The 12,898-nt window shown below is 40.4% G+C and overlaps 3 protein-coding genes across 5 annotated transcripts; 2 read left to right on the top strand and 1 right to left on the bottom strand.

Moving 5' to 3' along the window:
• Nucleotides 565-1,981, top strand: LOC104773962 (cytochrome c-type biogenesis CcmH-like mitochondrial protein). 2 transcript variants are annotated; one of them, XM_010498637.1, is made up of 4 exons: nucleotides 565-884; nucleotides 1,022-1,169; nucleotides 1,263-1,394; nucleotides 1,476-1,981. In XM_010498637.1, the coding sequence occupies exons 2-4, from the start codon at nucleotides 1,026-1,028 to the stop codon at nucleotides 1,677-1,679; spliced, it is 480 nt and encodes a 159-aa protein (XP_010496939.1). In that variant the 5' UTR covers nucleotides 565-884; nucleotides 1,022-1,025; the 3' UTR covers nucleotides 1,680-1,981. The 2 variants fall into 2 exon arrangements, with proteins under 2 accessions (XP_010496939.1, XP_010496941.1); XM_010498639.2 differs by having other exon boundaries at nucleotides 571-868.
• On the bottom strand, nucleotides 2,848-4,787 carry LOC104773958 (protein SAWADEE HOMEODOMAIN HOMOLOG 1-like). The gene is made up of 9 exons (XM_010498631.2): nucleotides 4,639-4,787; nucleotides 4,457-4,542; nucleotides 4,301-4,346; nucleotides 4,043-4,199; nucleotides 3,909-3,969; nucleotides 3,639-3,690; nucleotides 3,433-3,576; nucleotides 3,218-3,337; nucleotides 2,848-3,134 (listed from the first exon to the last, which is right to left on the bottom strand). The coding sequence occupies exons 1-9, from the start codon at nucleotides 4,690-4,692 to the stop codon at nucleotides 3,090-3,092; spliced, it is 765 nt and encodes a 254-aa protein (XP_010496933.1). The 5' UTR covers nucleotides 4,693-4,787; the 3' UTR covers nucleotides 2,848-3,089.
• On the top strand, nucleotides 6,163-12,220 carry LOC104773944 (ABC transporter G family member 35-like). 2 transcript variants are annotated; one of them, XM_010498618.2, is made up of 10 exons: nucleotides 6,164-7,210; nucleotides 7,302-7,432; nucleotides 7,609-8,001; nucleotides 8,087-8,181; nucleotides 8,769-9,543; nucleotides 9,638-9,791; nucleotides 9,878-9,937; nucleotides 10,028-10,134; nucleotides 10,216-11,057; nucleotides 11,149-12,220. In XM_010498618.2, the coding sequence occupies exons 1-10, from the start codon at nucleotides 6,379-6,381 to the stop codon at nucleotides 12,074-12,076; spliced, it is 4,317 nt and encodes a 1,438-aa protein (XP_010496920.1). In that variant the 5' UTR covers nucleotides 6,164-6,378; the 3' UTR covers nucleotides 12,077-12,220. The 2 variants fall into 2 exon arrangements, with proteins under 2 accessions (XP_010496926.1, XP_010496920.1); XM_010498624.2 differs by lacking the exon at nucleotides 8,087-8,181 and having other exon boundaries at nucleotides 6,163-7,210; nucleotides 8,674-9,543.

Raw genomic sequence — 12,898 nt, 5'->3', positions numbered from 1 at the left:
TCTAAGAATTGAGGCTGCCTTAAGGTCAGAATTGAGGCTGTCGTGTCTTAAGATCAGAATTGAGGCTGTCTTGTCTTAGGATCAGAAGGCTGCCTTAAGATCAGAATTGGGGCTGGCTTAAGATCATCGTCTTTAAGAACATAATTAGGCCTTTATCGCAAAATGATTCGCAAACCATTGGTGCCATAGGGCTGCAGTGTTCTGTTCAGAAAAAGAGATGAGACCATTTTGCTCATGTTAGGGTACCCCTCTAGCCTCCATTCACCCGATGTCTCCACTCCCCAAGTAGAAGAGACGAGTGATGAAGAAGAGGAGCAGACCCATCACCAACACCAATTCAGCTTTAGTATGAGTAATCAGTGTGGTCATTTTGTTTGTGTTGCTTTGCATGTACAGCTTAACAACTGTTTGTTGTTACATGTTCGGATGTTTCTCCTTGGCTCGGTTATATGGTTTCATCTCAAATTTTGTCACTTCGATTTTTGGTCCAACAGAGTATTATGCAAATTACGAAGCCCATGTTTATTACAATTTTAAACAAATTATACTATTTGAAGGGCCCATGTTTATTATGCACTTGAACACACTGTACACGCGCGGAACTCGTCTTCCGACACACGTTTGCACGCTCCTTCACGCGCCTTGTCGATCGATCTCACATTCGGAGCCGGTTTGTTCACCCGCCGGGGATTTCCACCGGCATCTTCACAAAACGGCTCTGGCGAAGAATTGTGTCTTGGCTTTCCTACTGCTGGAGGACGATAGGGTGTTTACATTTTTACAAGTAAACGGAGAAATTTCCGAAGCGAAAGGTTTAATTTTTGAGCTCCAGATTGAACGAACTAAGCGGTTTCTCCGATCTCTCTCGGTAACCCTCCAAACAGGTCCTTCCTTCAAAATTTAATTAGCGTTCCTTCCGATGTTTGGGTCTCTAAGTAGTTTCTGCTATGTTGTCCACAAACTGTTCGACGAAATGCGTCTGTGAAAACTAACAACAATACTCGTATCATGAAATTTTCAGCGCAATGGAGAAAACAGACGAAGAGAGGAAGAAGGCTCAGATGCTGGACGCTCGTGCCAGAAACATCAGCCACAATGTTCGCTGTACTGAGTGTGGGAGTCAGTCCATTGAAGACTCGCAGGCAGATGTCGCTATTCTCCTTAGACAGGTGTGTTCCTTTACTCAGCTTTGTTTTCCAAAAGAATGAGTTGAAATCTAGTTTTGCTCTCTACTCCCCTCTGATACACCTGAGTTTTTGCAGCTGATCCGTGATGAGATAGGAGCTGGGAAAACTGACAAAGAGATCTACAATAAGCTTGAGGATGAGTTTGGGGAGACGGTGCTTTATGCTCCTAAATTTGATTTGCAGACCGCGGCATTGTGGCTAACACCGGTTAGTTTAAACAATCAATAAGAACTGGAACCTCCATAGGGACGTTTAGGTTAATGGACTCTGGTGTTTGGTGTGTGACAGGTTATAATTGCTGGAGGTACCGCTGCAGGGTTGGTTTACCAGAAGCACAGGCAAAGGACAAATGTACATATCATGGCGTTGAACCTTATTAGAGGTGTTCCATTGACTCCAAAAGAGAGAGTCACTATTCTTGATGTTCTTATCCCACCTCCCCCTCCTCCTCAGGGAGTGGCTTCCCGGTTGAGGAGATGGCTAAACCGGTAGCTTCCATGTCTCCGGAGCTCTCTTGTTCTTCGCTCAAATCGTATCGCGTTAGCCAAATAAACAATCTGTTAAGGGAGTGAGTACACATTGATTAGGAGAAACCGATAGGGACTGCTTTGTTGAAAATGGATTCTTCCATAGGAATATCTTGGAATTAGTTATGTAAGAAGAAAACATAATTGAAAGTCTGATACTTGTTGTATGTTCTTTACTGTGGAATTGAAAACAGAGAGTGTACCGTTATTAGTACAGAGACATCTTTTGTTCCGAAGTAGCTTGTGTGCTAAATGAGCTTTTTTGAATTTTGAGCATCATTATCTTGAAAGCCCGAAGCTCACAAAACGTAGTGACTTGCTTATTATACAAGATATTCGATACAAAAAGCAATGAGTAACGGAAAGAAATCTAGTCTTGCTCAACGGAAAAAAATCTAGTCTTGCTCAACGGAAAGAAATCTAGTCTTGCTCAATAGGCTCTGAATCTGTTATAGCCATTGTAGCACTAGGTGCCTACCCATAAGCAGTAGTTGCCCTTGAATGTGCATCAAATCCTAAGACAAGCCTATCTAATCTCACTTCTTAGTCTAAAGCACTCAAATCCCTTCTAAGGAGCCAGCCCTTTTTGAATCCCTCTCTTTTCTTCATGCTGTGAAGAAATTTTCCCTATCCCCCTGACTGGCGAGGCTTCTTCTAAACGAGTGGAGTTCAGTTAGACTGCCCCTTCTTTCTGGTGCTCTCCGTCCAAGCGAGCTAACTCCTGATCTCCTGTTGTAAAGATCTCCAGACCAAGGCTATTCTTACCAGTTGACATCCATCCCGTTGCATTCCCAGCGGTTTGAGTTCTATTGGATGGGGTTCTATACGAGCGTTCCATACCGTCTCTTGGGATCAAACTGAATTAAGTTGGACTCCCTTCAAGAGATAGATTTCTTTCCACGATAATATCTATATTTTCTTAAGAAAGAAGACTAGAATATCATTGGGAGTGCACTTAAGCCAATTGGAGTACTAGGCCTTCTGTTCCAGTGACAGTTATAAAAAAAAGCGAAGCCCTCCACTCATAAGTAATAAGTAATTTCATCCCTTACCAGTCCGTCCTACTAGCTCTTTTGTCTTCCTTTTNAGGAGTTCTATACGAGCGTTCCATACCGTCTGAAGTGACTTGTGTGTTGAACATTACAAAGGGGATTAACTGGTTGAGCATTTAGGTTTTGTTACATTATATTATATCGTCATCATTCTCTTAACAATCTAAAGACCAATTGCCAATTTATTCCACATACTGGATAGCAAGAACTAACATACAAGGACCTTGTGTAATGGGCATTTAATTCCTCCTTCGGGTCAGTCATATATTTTCTCTAGTCATATTAACTCCATCCTCCAGAGATGACTTCAAAACGAAACAAATTCACTCTTCAGGGCGGCGGCAAATTCTTTCTACACCCACTGCTTCCTGTTCATGTATTAACACGCAACTTCATGAATTTTTTCAAACAGCACCCAATATAATAAAGACTGAGGTCAAGCTTTTTATACCTCTGTATTGTCAAGATCGTAGCAAACAAGAAACACGCAGTTACATCTCGACTGATCATGAATTCCTCTCTTGATATTCACAACATGAGCATCACAGTACAATGCTTGATCCTCCCTGTCCTGCACATTAACAACCACCCCAAATTTCCATTCTTTATGTTTAAATTTTTTGCTAAAGGTTCCATCCTTCATAATTAGATCAAAGCTAGCCTTACTTGGAAACATAGAAGCAGGTCCCCAACATTCACTCTCCCACACTCTGATGGTTCTACAGGAATAGAACGCTCACGCACTGATGTTCTGACATCCACCCACTCATCGTGTCCTTTGTCGAACCCAGAAAAACGTACACGCACTTCCTGTTGCAGACGCTCTCAGTTGCAAACAAATAAGGCATTGAACTAAAGAGAAGAAGTTTTACCAGTTCACCAGTGCGAAGAACTCTATAAGTTAGGAACGAAGACACGTCATACCTGAAAGACCAGAATTCAAGCGAATAAGCACAGATATAAAACGACAAAGGTAGCCATGTACTATGCTAGAGTCTACACTGAAAATGTAGCCATGTACTAAGAAGGTAAGGGCATAGTTTATTATTTATGTCTATAAACTTGTTAAATATGCAAAATCCAAGAGAGTTGAAGCAAATATGGAAAAAGATGATCATTCAAAAGCAAAGAAAGGTTCTTACCAAGCGTAATCCCTAGCTGATCTAGCCTCAAAAGCCAGATCAGAAACATCAGAAGCCTTACCTGTGTATGAAAAATTTCCCACGGCGTTAAACTAAAAGAATCAAGAATGGCAAACAAGAAAATGAAACAAAACCTTTTCGTCTTTGAACATAGGTAGCCGTCCCAAGATTTACAGGCTTGTCGGCAAAATTAGGATTGGACAAGTCAAGAATCTGCAAAGGGGGAGATGGCAAAGCTTTGTATTTGGGTTGGCTTTGCTGCTTCAGCTTCTCCTGAAACCAACCCTGTACCTGAAAAAAAAAAAACCCACTCAATTTAAAGAACAAGTTACTTCTGCTGGCCTACACTTGCATTGCATTTCACCAGTTGCATGACGAAATAAGAGACGCACCTGTTTCCAAGTTACATATGGTTTCCCATTCCGGTTCGTAGAACAACTTTGAAACATAAATAATGGAAACAAACACTCAGTTAAGAAGAACTAATAAAAACAGATTTACCAACAAGATAATGCAGCAAAATTCTCAAATAATTTAGAAGATATTACCTAAAAGTGGAAGCAACAGTTTGACAAAAATCTCTTTGAAGAGATTGATCACCAATCTCCTTATACAGATTCTCCATGTCTACAATCTTCACCATAAGAATTTAAAAAGAAAAAAAAAAAAAAAAGTCATATCTCATGAATCTCTTATATCTGATAAAGCCAAATAAAGAAAACAAAGAGACCTCAGCCAAGGTAAACTCGGTGAAGTAGTGAGAGGAATCATCGGAAGCAGCCATTATCGACGACGGCAGAAGGAAAGAACAAGTGAAGAAGATGCTACAACAGTGACTGACTGATACCTTCACAAAGTTCTCACTTCTCAGTGTGCTTTAATGGACTGATGGGCCAAAATCACTAATAATCTTCCATATGGGCCCAAAATCTCGAGTCGTAAAAAATTAATCTTATGAAATTAATTTCTTTTACACATGCGGATAATTAGATGTTTTTATGAAGAAGAACGATCTGTTTACAGTACTGTATTATTTGATCCACCGTCCACGTAATGACGTTAACAGCAAAAAAGTTTAAAACAAGCCAGTCTTACAGGGTGAGGGTTGACTTTGAAACTATCGACATAGTGTGAGGGTTGAGGGAACCCGTCCGCGGGGAATCTTCCGAGTTATGATGTATGAGCTGGTGGTTGTGGAGTGTTTGTTAATTAATATACTCATGATAACTGACATTTTTAATAAAATACTAAAGGAACATATTTTATTTGATTACACAGCTAATCCTCACTAACGCTCTACGTCTTTTTTTTATTTCAAATTATTTTGGCGACAATCTTGGCCCTGATTTCTCCCATGAATATAAGATTCGTTTACTAATTATCGAGTAAAGTAATAAACAATATTCGTTACGTAATTCGTTATAACATTATTCCTTTCTTATTAATCAGTTAATACACGTGCTTTTGAAACATATTTAAAAACGCAATTTATATCCGTTGATAATAATGGGAACAGGGCCTGAACGATTTGACCGAAAGACTCAAACACGCTAACAGAGAATAGTTTATTTTATTATAGGGTAGGTACTCGGTACAGAGCTGTCATTCTATTAATTACGGTATTTGACTAATCACGCAGTATATAATTTACTGCTGTACTTGATTAACAAATTTAATTAACATCAAGAAAAACAAGGTAAAGATGTTTGAACTCGGTTCGAATTTCTTTGACATGTATGTAGGCTGTGTGTAGTTGACTAGTTGGTACGAGGTATATAATATATTAGTAATAACCAAGACTTTTTAGTTTTTACATAAGTCCCAAGATTTTTTTTATCTATATGAGTTGTTGTTTTGCGCTAATCACTCCCTTTCATTCTTCTTATCACCACCATAGCCTAGTCAATTAGTCATCCGTGAATCTTTATTAGTTTTTAACAAGAGCCACCTTTTCCATTGTTTATGAGAGAAGGTGAGGGTAAGACAAAATAAATCGAGCCAAAAAAAAGACAACCTGTCTACATCATTTGGCACCGGGCTTATACAAACGCTTTAATCAAATATTTTACTCGTGTATTATTGATCTCCCACATGGACTATTCTGTTAAAAAAGATTTCATTATTGCGTGATATTACTATTTTAATCACATATTTAATATTTAAAGCGCGCAATCAGGCAAGTTGGGGTTTTTAAAAAAATATTTGTTCAGAGAAATTAAATAAAAATGAAGGTAAAACAGAGAGGACGTAGGGAGTTAGCAAAACAAGTCGTTGTACCTATTTATCCTCGTCTCTTCACCATTTTTTCTTACTCTCTCTTCTCTCCTCAATGTCGCATAGGCACTGACAAAACTTTCTTCCATTTACATTCTTCTTGTACTTATGGTCAGGTCAGACTATAGTCTTACAGAAACAAGAAGAAGCACCTAACTAATTAGTAGATCAGGATCAAGCTTCATCAGATCTAAAGATGGATTACGATCCAGCTCATATTATGAGCAGAGGGGGTAGCATGCGTCATAGCATAAGTCGTAGTGTGAGCAGAGCAAGCAGAAACGTGGAGGACATATTCAATACAAGCTCTAGACGAACCAAATCAGTCAACCAAGACGAAGAAGCTCTCAAATGGGCTGCCATCGAGAAACTCCCTACCTACAGTCGTCTCCGCACCAGTCTCATGCCCGAGCTCGGCGAAGAAGACGTCTACGGTAACCAAATCCTCAACAAAGAAGTTGACGTCACGAAGCTCGACGGCGAAGAACGTCAGAAGTTCATCGACATGGTCTTCAAAGTAGCCGAGCAGGACAACGAACGGATCTTGACCAAGCTCAGAAACAGGATCGACCGTGTCGGAATCCAACTTCCGACAGTGGAAGTGAGGTACGACAACTTGACTGTGAGAGCTGACTGTTACACCGGCGATAGATCTCTTCCATCGCTTTTAAACACGGTGAGGAACATGGGAGAAGCTGCTCTAGCCATGATCGGAATCAGGCTTGCCAAGAAAGCACAACTCACTATTCTCAAAGATGTTTCTGGTATCGTCAAACCTTCAAGGATGACACTTTTGTTGGGTCCTCCTTCTTCCGGGAAGACTACGCTTTTGCTGGCTCTTGCCGGTAAACTCGACAAGTCTCTTGACGTCACTGGAGAGGTAACCTATAATGGTCACCGCCTCAACGAGTTTGTTCCCATCAAAACTTCTGCTTACATTAGCCAGAACGATCTTCATGTTGGTATCATGACTGTTAAGGAGACTCTTGATTTCTCTGCTAGGTGTCAAGGTGTTGGTACTCGTTACGGTATGTTGTGATTCAACTAAAGTACTACTTTGTTTTTTTTTTTTTCGTTTTTATGGTCGATTGAGTAATATTTACATGTAATGGATGGCAGATCTTCTAAATGAGTTGGCAAGAAGAGAAAAGGACGCTGGGATTTTCCCGGAAGCTGATGTTGATTTGTTCATGAAGGCATCTGCTGCTCAAGGTGTCAAGAGTAGTCTCATCACTGATTATACTCTCAAAGTCAGCCCCTCTCAACCTTAAAGCCTTTTACCTTTTTACTTATAAGTTACAAAGCATGCCATATAGGGTGTTAGATAGATGATAATGGTTTTTGTTTGATAATTCAACTTAGCAGATTATTCTTCAAGTAGACCGGTTATGTTACAGTATACTTATAAAGCTTTTTGATGAAACAGATTCTGGGGCTTGACATTTGCAAGGACACTATAGTTGGAGATGACATGATGAGAGGTATTTCAGGAGGTCAGAAGAAGCGTGTGACAACTGGAGAGATGATCGTCGGACCGACTAAGACTCTGTTCATGGATGAGATATCCACCGGGCTTGACAGCTCCACCACTTTCCAAATCGTGAAGTGCTTGCAACAGATTGTTCACCTCACAGAAGCCACTGTGCTCATATCTCTTCTCCAGCCTGCTCCTGAGACGTTTGATCTGTTCGATGATATAATCCTATTGTCGGAGGGTCAAATTGTGTACCAGGGACCTAGAGACCACGTCCTAGAGTTCTTTGAGGGGTTTGGATTCAAATGCCCTGAAAGAAAAGGAACAGCTGACTTCTTGCAAGAGGTAAATACATATATAGACATGTTTATTTTGGTATAAATATTTTGATCCTTAAATGACTCACAAATTACATTTACGTATGGAACAGGTTACATCTAAGAAAGATCAACAGCAGTATTGGGTTGATCCAAACAGACCCTATAGATTCATCCCAGTGTCTGAGTTCGCCAGCAGCTTTAAGACATTCCANGAAACAGATTCTGGGGCTTGACATTTGCAAGGACACTATAGTTGGAGATGACATGATGAGAGGTATTTCAGGAGGTCAGAAGAAGCGTGTGACAACTGGAGAGATGATCGTCGGACCGACTAAGACTCTGTTCATGGATGAGATATCCACCGGGCTTGACAGCTCCACCACTTTCCAAATCGTGAAGTGCTTGCAACAGATTGTTCACCTCACAGAAGCCACTGTGCTCATATCTCTTCTCCAGCCTGCTCCTGAGACGTTTGATCTATTCGATGATATCATCCTATTGTCGGAGGGTCAAATTGTGTACCAGGGACCTAGAGACCACGTCATAGAGTTCTTTGAGGGGTTTGGATTCAAATGCCCTGAAAGAAAAGGAACAGCTGACTTCTTGCAAGAGGTAAATACATATATAGACATGTTTATTTTGGTATAAATATTTTGATCCTTAAATGACTCACAAATTACATTTACGTATGGAACAGGTTACATCTAAGAAAGATCAACAGCAGTATTGGGTTGATCCAAACAGACCCTATAGATTCATCCCAGTGTCTGAGTTCGCCAGCAGCTTTAAGACATTCCATGTTGGATCTAAACTATATAACGAGCTATCAGTACCGTTCGACAAGTCTAAAAGCCACAAAGCAGCTCTGGTGTTTGAAAAATACTCAATGAAGAAAACAGAGCTTCTCAAGAGCTGTTGGGACAAAGAGTGGATGCTCATGAAGCGAAACTCCTTCTTCTACATCTTCAAAACCGTCCAAATCATCATCATTGCCGCAATCACGTCAACCCTTTTCCTTAGAACCGAAATGCACACAAGGAACGAGGTCGACGCTAACATCTACATCGGATCACTCCTATTTGCTATGATCGTGAACATGTTTAACGGTCTTGCGGAGATGGCTATGACGATCCAGAGACTTCCCGTGTTCTACAAGCAAAGGGATCTTTTGTTTCATCCACCATGGACATTCACGCTTCCCACTTTCTTATTAGGGATTCCAATCTCCATCTTCGAGTCTACAGCATGGATGGTGGTGACATATTACTCTATAGGATATGCACCCGAAGCTACCCGATTCTTCAAACAGTTCTTGATTATTTTCTTGATCCAACAAATGGCTTCCGGGATATTCAGGTTCATTGCATCTACATGTAGAACCATGACCATAGCCAATACTGGGGGTGTGCTCGTTCTACTAGTTGTGTTCTTGACTGGAGGTTTCCTTCTTCCTCGAGGTGAGATTCCGGTTTGGTGGAGATGGGCTTACTGGGTGTCCCCTCTTTCTTACGCTTTCAATGGCCTCACCGTCAATGAAATGTTTGATTCTAGATGGATGAATAAAATGGTAATTCTTCTTCATCATTTTTTTCTTTTCTCCCAAAGTCCTCACCCAGCCTATACTTTGTAGCTAAGTATTTTTTGTTGTGAAAAAAATGCAGTCTGCCGACAACGCAACGAAGTTGGGATCAAGTGTGCTTAATATGTGGGATGTATTTGATGACAAGAACTGGTATTGGATATCAGTTGGAGGCTTGCTTGCTTTTACTGTCTTCTTCAACGGAGTTTTTACACTGGCACTTACTTATCTAGACCGTAAGTTTTTTTTTTGTTTGATTTTGTTTTTGTCGTCACTGGTTCAAAAATGCTAACGTGTCTTCGATGTATGTATTGACCAACAGCCCTTGGGAAGGCACAAGCTATAATTCCAAAAGAAGAAGACGAAGAGGCTGCAGCCAAAAGTAAGTATTCCTTTTGTTTAAATCTTGAATACTCATTATACAAAACCAAGAAAAATAAATATTAAGAATTTACTCTTATATATAAAACAGAGGAGGTTGAGATGAAGAGTGTGGGAAACAAGAAAGGAATGGTTCTTCCTTTTACTCCTCTAGCTATGTCATTTGACGACGTTAAATACTTTGTTGACATGCCTGCGGTAATCCTTCGAAAACTACTTAACCTTACTATTATTGTTATTAACGAAAAGAAACTCATACAAAAGTATTGGCTGGTGTAGGAAATGAGGGAACAAGGAGTTCAAGAAACCAGGCTACAACTTCTTAAAGGAATAACAAGTGCGTTTAGGCCAGGAGTGTTGACGGCGTTAATGGGGGTGAGTGGTGCGGGAAAGACAACTTTGATGGACGTTTTGGCCGGAAGGAAGACAGGTGGATACATAGAAGGAGATGTTAGAGTGTCTGGATTCCCAAAGAAACAAGATACATTTGCTAGAATCTCTGGTTACTGTGAACAAACAGACATTCACTCTCCACAAGTTACAGTAAGAGAATCACTTATCTTCTCTGCCTTCCTTCGCCTTGCTAAGGACGTAAGCAAAGAGGATAAAATGATGTTTGTGGATCAAGTGATGGAATTAGTGGAGTTGGTGGATCTGAGAGATGCAATTGTTGGTTTACCTGGTGTCACGGGGCTTTCCACGGAACAGAGGAAGAGATTAACAATCGCCGTTGAGCTTGTGGCTAACCCTTCTATCATCTTCATGGACGAGCCAACTTCAGGGTTGGATGCTAGAGCAGCTGCGATCGTGATGAGAGCGGTGAGAAACACTGTGGACACAGGGAGAACTGTTGTGTGCACTATCCACCAACCTAGCATTGATATCTTTGAGGCGTTTGACGAGCTACTACTAATGAAGAGAGGAGGACATGTGATATACTCTGGTCCCTTAGGCAGAAACTCTCACAAGGTTGTTGAGTACTTTGAATCCTTTCCTGGAGTGCCAAAGATTCCGGATAAGTACAACCCGGCCACTTGGATGCTGGAAGCCAGCTCTCTTGCAGCCGAGTTGAAGCTTGGAGTTGACTTTGCTGAGCTATATAAGGCTTCAGCCTTATGCCAGTAAGTGAACACAGCACAACGAAAAAATATTTGCTATAATGATGTGATGATACCTGATCTAACTAACTAACATTTGAATTTTTTGACACAGGCGGAACAAGGCTCTGGTGCAAGAACTAAGCGTGCCTCCCCAAGGAGCAACTGATCTCTACTTTGCTACACAATTTTCGCAGAACACATGGGGACAATTCAAATCATGTCTATGGAAGCAGTGGTGGACTTATTGGAGATCTCCTGACTACAACCTTGTCCGGTTCATCTTCACCTTGGCAACATCTCTCATGATCGGCTCTGTCTTCTGGCAGATCGGAGGTAAGAGATCAAACGTACAAGACCTAACGATGGTGATTGGAGCAATCTACGCAGCAGTTGTATTCGTGGGTATTAACAACTGCTCAACGGTACAACCAATGGTGGCAATTGAACGGACAGTGTTCTACAGGGAAAAAGCAGCCGGGATGTACTCAGCCATACCTTACGCTATCTCCCAAGTAACTTGTGAGCTACCTTATGTCTTGGTTCAAACCACATACTACTCTCTAATCATCTACGCTATGGTTGGATTCGAGTGGAAAGCTTCCAAGTTCTTGTGGTTCCTCTTCATCAATTACTTCTCCTTCCTCTACTGGACCTACTACGGCATGATGACCGTGTCTCTCACGCCTAACCAGCAAGTTGCTTCCATCTTTGCATCAGCCTTCTACGGTATCTTTAACCTATTCTCTGGCTTCTTCATCCCTAGACCCAAAATTCCAAAGTGGTGGGTCTGGTATTACTGGATCTGCCCTGTCGCTTGGACCATATACGGCTTGATCACTTCTCAATACGGTGACGTCGAGACTACCATTGCTTCTATTGGTGGTCCCCCTGGCCTCACTGTCAAGCAATACATTAAAGACCAATACGGTTTTGAATCAGACTACATGGGACCTGTCGCCGCAGTACTCGTTGGCTTCACTGTCTTCTTTGCCTTCATCTTCGCATTTTGCATCAGGAGTCTCAACTTCCAGACTAGATAACCGCTCTACACTGTTTTTCTTGTGAAACATTTCTTACAATAAAAGCTCTTTGATTCTTATTTTTTTTTACCCCTCTTAATGTGACTTTATTTTAAATCTAATGTAAAAATATTCATCAAGAAAAAAGACCTTTTAGAAATAAATCTTGCAACTGAAACAGAGAAGAAGTGGGAACTAATTTGAATGCTATGAAACTTCTAAAGGAGTTGGCATCCGTCCTTATCCTTTTGTTCGGAAGTCTAAATCATTACTAGTAAGTATGGACATGAATTCATATATATAGTTTATTGATCGTATTTACTTTCTATAAATGAATATACTAAATCATGTACGATAAATAAAATTTGTTAATTTACTTCTGTTTTGGAAACATTTTCTTGTCGGCATATTTCCCTGTTGGAGAATCGGAATTTCTTACGAAAAAATAAATATTTTATCAGTGCACCAATATAATTTTGACAAGTCAGCAAAAGTATTCTATTATTTTTAAAAATGTTTATAAAACAAAATTTTAAGTGATCGTGGAGAGGAAAGAAAGCAAAAAGTGATATACGTACAGAACTGTAAATCCAGTTAACATGAAAAAAGTGAGATCGTGGTAAAAAATACATATAATTGTGGCAGAAACACAATTTTAAAAAATTTGAGCGAGAAACAGCACATTATGCAACCCTAAAATAAATACAGTTCTTAAAACCCCTACAAACCTAAAATCTCTCCCACTTTCCCCACGATCTTCTCCATGTCTATATGCAACTGTTTCTTTTTGCAATTGAGCGTCTATTTATACGTTTTCATCTTCTTTGTGGTTTGTTTTTAACA

The sequence above is a fragment of the Camelina sativa genome, chromosome 3 (assembly GCF_000633955.1).
Source record: "Camelina sativa cultivar DH55 chromosome 3, Cs, whole genome shotgun sequence".
NCBI lineage: Eukaryota > Viridiplantae > Streptophyta > Magnoliopsida > Brassicales > Brassicaceae > Camelina > Camelina sativa.
This window is presented reverse-complemented; position numbering and strand designations above follow the sequence as displayed.